This window comes from Amphimedon queenslandica, unplaced genomic scaffold (genome assembly GCF_000090795.2).
Source record: "Amphimedon queenslandica unplaced genomic scaffold, v1.1 AMPQUscaffold_12614, whole genome shotgun sequence".
NCBI lineage: Eukaryota > Metazoa > Porifera > Demospongiae > Haplosclerida > Niphatidae > Amphimedon > Amphimedon queenslandica.
This window is the reverse complement of record NW_003547150.1, coordinates 15,984-24,247: the sequence shown is the minus strand read 5'-3', so window position 1 is coordinate 24,247 and position 8,264 is coordinate 15,984. Positions and strand designations below refer to the sequence as shown.

General features: G+C 36.2%; 1 protein-coding gene across 1 annotated transcript in view; it reads right to left on the bottom strand.

Annotated features, from left to right (window-relative positions):
- Window positions 1–7,673, bottom strand: part of LOC109587309 (proline-rich receptor-like protein kinase PERK10) — an 8,804-nt gene extending 1,131 nt beyond the window's left edge. Inside the window, exons 1-9 of the mRNA XM_020003555.1 lie at window positions 7,395–7,673; window positions 6,703–6,846; window positions 5,603–6,239; window positions 3,188–3,533; window positions 2,686–2,747; window positions 2,257–2,358; window positions 1,550–1,806; window positions 924–1,022; window positions 5–13 (exon numbers count right to left, since the gene is read on the bottom strand). Of these exons, the coding sequence (XP_019859114.1) occupies window positions 5–13; window positions 924–1,022; window positions 1,550–1,806; window positions 2,257–2,358; window positions 2,686–2,747; window positions 3,188–3,533; window positions 5,603–6,239; window positions 6,703–6,846; window positions 7,395–7,511 (1,773 nt within the window). The 5' untranslated portion in view covers window positions 7,512–7,673. The remainder of the gene's footprint in view (window positions 1–4; window positions 14–923; window positions 1,023–1,549; window positions 1,807–2,256; window positions 2,359–2,685; window positions 2,748–3,187; window positions 3,534–5,602; window positions 6,240–6,702; window positions 6,847–7,394) is intronic.
- Window positions 7,674–8,264: the final 591 nt, after the last annotated feature.

Genomic DNA, 8,264 nt, shown 5'->3' with positions numbered 1-8,264 from the left:
GAGCTGCTAGATCCTGTTGGAATAAAGGTAAAGGATATTTTTAAATAGCACAAAATCGAACTAAGAATAAATAAATTTTCCCGGTAAATCAAAAACCCTGTACTTCACAGTCCAAATTTTGAAAAAATGAAAAGGTGAAAATTCTTTATTTTTTGACAGTTTCTGATGCATATACATGTACTTATATTGTGCAGAAAATTTGAACTGATTCCGATCAAAATTGGATTTTTTTTAATAAATTTTTAAAGTTGCTCAAAAATTGGGCCAAAGTCCCTGTACTATTATAGTACAGGGTCACAAGCTAAATTTTGCCAAAAATGAAAAGGTGAGAATTCTTTATTTTTTATTACATTTTCTGATGCATATACATGTACTTATGTTGCGTAGAAAGTTTGAACTGATTCAGATCAAAATTAGATTTTTTATGAATTTTTAAAGTTGCTCAAAAATTGGGCCAAAGTCCCTGTACTACAGTACAGGGTCACAAGCTAAATTTCGTCAAAAATGAAAAGGTGAGAATTCTTTATTTTTATGACATTTTCTAGTGGATATACATGTACTTATGGTGCGTAGAAAGTTTGAACTGATTCTGATCAAAATTAGATTTTTTATGAATTTTTAAATTTGCTCAAAAATCGGGCCAAAGTCCCTGTACTATAGTACAGGGTCACGGGTTAAATTTTGCCAAAAATGGAAAGGTGAGAATTCTTTATTTTTATTACATTTTTTGATGCATATACATGTACTTATGTTGCGTAGAAAGTTTGAACTGATTCCAATTAAAATTAGGTTTTTAAACAAATTTTAAAAGTTGCCAGCAAAGTCCCTGTACAAGGTCATGGGCCAAATTTTGAATTATTAAGTATTGCAGTCACTGGAGACAATGTACATGTACATAATGAATGTAGTGTATGTCCACTTACTCTGTGGACTAGTCCTCTCTCTGCTATGTAGTGCATTCCCATTGCTACATCAACCATGTACTTTACTAGTGAGTCTGGACTCTTCTTAGTTGGAGAATTCTACAGAAAGAGAGAGAGAATGATAATAATCTGCATGTTTTATGTGTTAAGTTGGTCCAAAAGCCACTATTGTTGTATAGTTTACACAGGTACAGAAGTGTTAACCACATTTTCATGCAACCCACGATAGCTTTTACAAACAGCAGAGTATAATAAAACCACTTGGTTTAAAGAATGAGTCTCGTAGTGTATATCAAAACAGCTATCATAAAATTTTTGTAAGGGTCATTAATGACCCTCCAGTCTAAATTTAACTTCGATATGTGTATAGTGTATAACAAACTACATATTTTTATTGTCAAATATTTATAATAGCGGGTAATTTCAGAGGGGATTAAATTTGGCGAATTTGGCGTTTTGATAGCCATTTGCCAAAATAAAAATCCGCCATTTTGAGCCATTATACGCATGCTCAATGGCACGTGGCCACAAATTTGCCAAATTAAAAATCTGTCAATCACCAAAATTTAGCAATATGCCAAAATTTAGCCCCTCCAAATTTACCCACTATACAGTAATGTATTTACTTGTAGATAATGCTTGAGGTCACCATGAGGCAGGTACTCCAGCACGAGCCATGGCAGTCCGTCCTCTTCATTAGTTCCATAGAGTCTCACGAGATTAGGATGGACCATATTAGTCATTACAGACACTTCTCTCAGTATCTCTTTCCTCTTCCCTTCAGTGACTCCTTTCTTTGCTGTCTTAACTGCTACTTTGATGGAGTCCTCAGGACCGAAACCTTCAGGTGTGTAGTCGGCACTGAACACATCACCGAAATGACCTTTCAAAGGAGAAGGATAAATGAAAATATAAGTAGTTATTGTTCTGACAGTTATTTTGGGATAATTCACTGTTTTCTTTATTATTTTAATTTTTAATTTTTGAGTTTTTTATGTTACAGTTTACAAGTGATCTGTAGCTACTATAAACTAATTTCTTAGATGCAATTCTACATGGTTTAATTCTCATGTTTACAGTATACTGTGTACATGTACATGTATGTACTTGTGTGTTACTACATTGGTCTAATTAAAATAATATTTCATACAGTAGTTATGCTTAAACAAACAGGTACGTGTGTACATAAGCTTATGCAGTGCCATCCAAGTTAAGCTAAAAATAATGTTCAATGCCTTTACCGTACCAAATAGCATAAATTAAAAAGACCTATACCGTACATGTACATGTATTATGAATTTATAAGTATACATGTACATGTACATGTCTTTACCTGCTCCAATCCTGTTCATGTTAGTTAATGATGTCCTAGGTATGTTGACTGTACTAGCATCAGGTAGCAGTGGCTCTGAATTATCTGTTACTTGCTCATTAACTATACAATAAATAAATTAATATTAATAATACCATATACATGATGCTTGTGTGCATTTTTTGCTTCAATATGTGGCCCAACACTGTCTTAAAGTAAACCCCCAGGGGAAATTGAATTACTACCAATTAGAGTTTAATTATGTACACACAGTACATGTGCTGTGTGTTACTGTACATGATAATTATAATCTCCACAAAAAAGGACAGAAGCTGTTTATACCTTCAAAATTATTCAATATCTCAATGTTTATTGTACATGTACATGTATATATATATATATATACATGTACATGTACATGTACATGTACATGTACATGTTCTCACTCACTTGCTTTGGCCCATTTTGGTCTCTCATTGTAATGGTCAGGATCATCATCTTCTGTCACTAACCTGAGGAGAGAGAGGGAGAGAGAGGGAGAGAGAAGGAGAGAGAGAGAGAGAGAGAGGGAGAGAGAGAGAGGGACGGAGAGGATTATAATAATAATAATTTATGAATATTGTAAATGTAAGGATCTACATGTACATTAGTAACACGGTAGCGTTACTAAGTAGGATTCACCCCACTTCAAAATGGCTGCCATGACTTTTGCAGCCTTGCTATATTGTACATGTACATGACCAAACAATTAAAAAACCTGTATAGCACTATATTTTTGAGAAGCAAAACTAAATTTACAGTTTTCGCAGATAATTTAAGCTCCTCTAAGAACATCAAGCTAACATTTCAAACCCACAAAACATTAACTTTTTTTACAAATCCAAAAAATTCACTCAATAAAATTACATGTAAGTAAATAGATATATAATGATAATTATAATATTAGTCTTACATTGATTCATTGAGTGTGTTTGCTGTCTTTGTAACAAGATACCCAACATTGGCCTCACCCCCTCCTCCTCCTTTATCATTCATCTTAGCTAGCATCTCAACCAATGCTTGTATCTGTGATGCTGTGAATTGAGACTTTAACGTCTCAAATATTGGATCAATAGTTGCAGGAGAAGTGGGCGGAGTCACACAAACAGGAGGAGACTGTGGAGTGTTGGGTTTTGAACGATCTTTTAATAGACAGGTTTCTTTATGGTCTGGTCTTGTTTTAGAGGGAGGGGCTATTAGGAGATACTGATTACCAGTTGGAGTGGGTTCGTCACCACTAGGTGTTACTGGACACGTACCTGAGAGAGGTAGAAGAGAGAGGAATAAAAACTGGAATAAAATGTATACATGTTACATGTACATGTAAATGTGTCATGTACATGTACATACAAGGTTTCCGATAGGATTTTGGTATAGTGCTCATGCAGATTCTTATCAGTGAATTGTCAAGTTGCTCAATATTATAATAGTGCAGGGTATTTCAACAGAAGTGACAAGGAGAGAATTCTCCATCTTTATAATTTTTTTCTGATACGTATACATGCTTTTATGCTGTGTATTAATTTTGAGCTGATTCCAATCAAATTTAGATTTTTTACAAATTTTAAACAAAGTTGTTCCAAATGCCATGTACTGTATTGTAGTGCTTGTCAGCTCATGAAGCTCATGCTGTTTAGCTCACTTAGCATGCTTTGTAGGAAACCTTTTGTACACGTACACGTACATATATACTGTCAGTTATATTCATAAGTACATGTACAAACAATTTCTTCAACTCAAAGCACTGTGCATGTTTATTCAATACCAAAGGGACACATGTAAAATAGGAGAGAGAGAATGGATGGTGTTTAAAACATGTGAAGTGAAAAGGTGACTGTGTGTATTGTGTTTCAATCTAAGCCTCAAAAGAATAATAGTTTATTAATTAAGAAAAGACCACACACACACACACACACACACACACATTCTTCAGCATAAGCACATACATATACATGTACATGTACATGTAACCTTAGAAATGTACGTCACTTAATTGGCATTCACAAGTGTGCGTGTGTACACATCAAAATACAATGCATTAGTATTTACAATACATTGATACCATTGGGCCCACACTACCTGTCCTTAATACAGAGGTGTCCTCATTTCAGAGGTACTTTTGTATAGGCTTGTACCAATTGGGACATTACAAAATGTCCTCATTATAAAGGTGTCCTTATGATATAATAGTGTTTATTTTGTGTGTGTACACATACATGTATGTTATATAATTACCTCATTATGACCTAATTAACTACAGTATATGCACAATGATAACAAGTCCTAATTAATTGATTAACAATAGTAAATATATTATTAAGATAGGAGAAGGGGATATTTCATTTACGATTAAAAATACACTTCATTTACTATATTAAGGCCACTATGCACCAGGCAATGCTATTGCAGGCAATCTGTGGTTACTTTGATCTTCAGACAACACTGTTGCCTAGAATAGAAACATGTTCTATTCTAGGCAACACATTGCTTACAACATCAAAGTAACCACACATTGCCTGCAATAGAATTGCCTGGTGTATAGTGGCCTTAAGGAACACTGAGGGATTGGGCTAAACAATCTGTCAAACAACAAATGACACTAGCACACATCCCACTCATACATGAATGCTTACAAGTACATGTACATGCACTACAGACTAGCCTCTATATAATGGACACTTTGGTGCAAGGAAAGTGTCTCTGTTATACAGTGGTGTCCTTCATGTGGAGGTTATTTAATACAGTAATGGTACACTAGGTGCTGTACATTAAGAGGAGGTGTCTACTTGTCATAAAATGCTCATTCCAGGATCAATTAGTCATGGCTATATACAAAAATATGGCTCATATTTCAGTCAATAACAATCCTTTTTCATCAAGCATGTACATGTAATAGGATCACTTAGCATACAGTGTACATGTATAGTGTATTCAATAACTGTATGCCCATGCCAAAAGTAGATGTAGATGTGATGGCCAATAGTAATGTACATTGTAAATACATATGCATAAGTGAGAAAGAAGTACATGTATGTATAACATATTGTACATGTACTATTACCTGTACTACATGTATGACATTATGCATGTAATCTAGCCATTGCTCATCTTACATGTACGTACTTTAATTGTTATTAATTAGCAGTTACTAGTAATACTTAAATAAAGATTTTATTTGTTATTGTTATTATTGTCACACTTTTGGTACATGTATGTGACACACATCAAAGAACCAAAATGAGACGTAAACACAATAATGGCCTTAGAAAGAGAGAGAGAGAGAGAGAGAGAGAGAGAGAGAGAGGGAGGGAGAGGGGGTCTAACTAACCTCCATCATTATCTTCTATTATCCTCTTACTCCCAGCTGGCATATTAAGCTGCAGTGGGTCCAAATACTCTGCCGGAGGTCCTGCCATTATCAACTGACGAGGCTCGGGCATTGGTGGACGGTCGGACATAGACATCGGTCTTTGAAGTGGCTGTGGTTCAGTCTCGTGTGGGCGTGGCTGCGTCTCAGGAGGGCGGGGCTGTACTCCGGGCGGAGTGAGAGGTATTGGAGAGGGGGGTGAGAGAGAAGGTGAGGACGGTAATGATTGTGTTACTTGATACGACTCTCCTCCTCCTACATAAGCTCCTCCTGCCCTTCCGAGGGACAAGAACTGTGGATTATTATGTGGATACGGTTGTACAGCTGGTTCTGAATAGTTACGACCTTGTGTAGCACCTGTGTGTGTGTTCCGTACTGTTGCAGAATATTGTAATGAGCTTCTCTGATACATACTAGGGGATCTACTGGTTCCCATGGTAGCCGACCCGTTGCCATATTGATGTCCCGGTTGGGGTGACGGAGGTCCTCCACGGTTTAAAATGGTTTTGTTTCTTTGATGAATGTCCTTGATCTGTGAGCTGTGTAGCATCGTGGTGCTGTTTGGTTTAATGGTCTCCATCCAGTCACGTCTCTCCTCCTAATAAGGAAATGTAAGTCATGTGACATTAAGTCATGAGGTTTAGCTACAGTATACATGTACATGTACGTATAGCTGGTAATTTTGAAAGGAGAATTGCTAAATTTTATTTTGTCTATTAAAGGAGTCAATGCTCACTACATGGTGCTTAAAATAGTGTTATCCCAAATGTAAAAGATACACTTGCATGTATATTTCCATGCTACATGCATAAAATATTTTTTGCACATGCACACACTAACATCAGAACAGCATAAAAGGTGACAATCAGCTTTCTTCTTTTCATAAAATTAATCTTTGTCAGCTTTTTCAGAAACAAAAGTGGATTACATTGTATGTCAATGACACTCTTTTTATAAAAGACCTGAGAGTGACCAACAGCTAACAAGACATGTACATTTGTCACTCCACACATCAGAGTCATCAGCTCTATAGCGACATATTGATAATAACTGCTACTAACCTCACTATCAGCACTGAGGATCCAAGGTGAGCTCTTGCCAGAGTGACGGACTTCAAATACAAAGCTGCCATTTTTAGGAGCTTTTGGAGGGACTTCAACAGCAGATACTGTAGTGAGGAATATTTGATCTTTCGGTTCACTGGCCTAACAAGATGAGTCATGTTTATAATACAATGCATTAACACTTGTTCCTTTTCTCTTTCTCATTGTCAGACATTTACTAAACAGCAGAATGACACAATCTTTCTCTCTCTCTCTCTCTTTATCAGATAAAGGTTGGTTTATAGTTTATACATGTGTTGTGATGCTAGGATTAAAGGCTTTGATGTACATGTACAGTGTACCAGTAACTTAGTATTAAAAATTACATTACACTGACTTTAAGTCATACTTGTAAACATACCTCACTTCCACCCTCTCACTCTCTCTCTCCCTCCCTCCCTACCTCTCCCCCTCTGTCTCTCTCCCCCTCTGTCTCACTCCCACTCGCAATAACAAACAGTTATAAAGTGTTGGACTACAAATGCTCAAAAAATGTCTGCAAAGTACGGAAAACAACAACCACAACTGAACCTGTTATTACAAATACATTCTCAAATAAAAAAACAACAAAAAGACCTTAAATACATAAATAATACCAACACCACACAAGCTGTCTGCTACAAAGCACTCTTAAGAATTAAAACGCTTACCTTACTCTCCCCGAAATAATGTAAGTAAGTAGATCCAGTCACTTTAAAGGAGTAGGTCTTCCATTTCTTGCCCTTGTACATCTGAAGTGATCCGTGCTTGTTCCTTATTGAAGACATGACGGCCGATCCTTGATCTATCTAAGAGTATGAAGGAAGTGTTGGATGGATTGTGGTAGGGACGCAGCCTCTAGCTGGTGGCTGAGGGTCCGGGGAGATAGTCTAGTTACAAGCAACAAGACCAAGAAGATCTTCTTTGTGAAAAGCAATGCAGTTATTAATCTATTAATTAATTAATTTTTATTAAACTTGGTCCTGCCCCTCTTCAAAATGTCGTCTGATTGAGCCATTGTCACGTCTGTACAACCAGGAAGCTAGCTGGTCTCCAGTAACTGGAGCCTTGAGTTAGAGAGACAAAACCACGAACAGGTGCAGGAAGCTAGGTAGTAAATACATTTGAGATATAGCATGAGGTTTGTATATGCATTTATAATGAGATGTGGGATTAATTAGGAAGGTGGGCATGTAATGAAGGGTGGACATTATCATTATTAATTTTTATTAATTGTGAATGTACATTCAAAAATGTGTACTTTCATCTTGATTTTTACAGCCAGCTATACTATTTCTAAATCAGAGATATGTACGTTTACGTCACTTCATATTAAACATTAACGTGATGTTCCATGCAGTTAGACGTGAAAGGTAAGAGAGAAGAGTATTAATAATTATGTTGAACCTAGCTCCAATTGTTTATTAGTAGGTTCATTTCTCCATGAGACTTTCATCAGCTGTTATTGGGTATCATAGTCCATAGATTCCATTTCTTCAAACATGTCAAGGTTAGAATTCTTATGTGTATTACATTTTCTG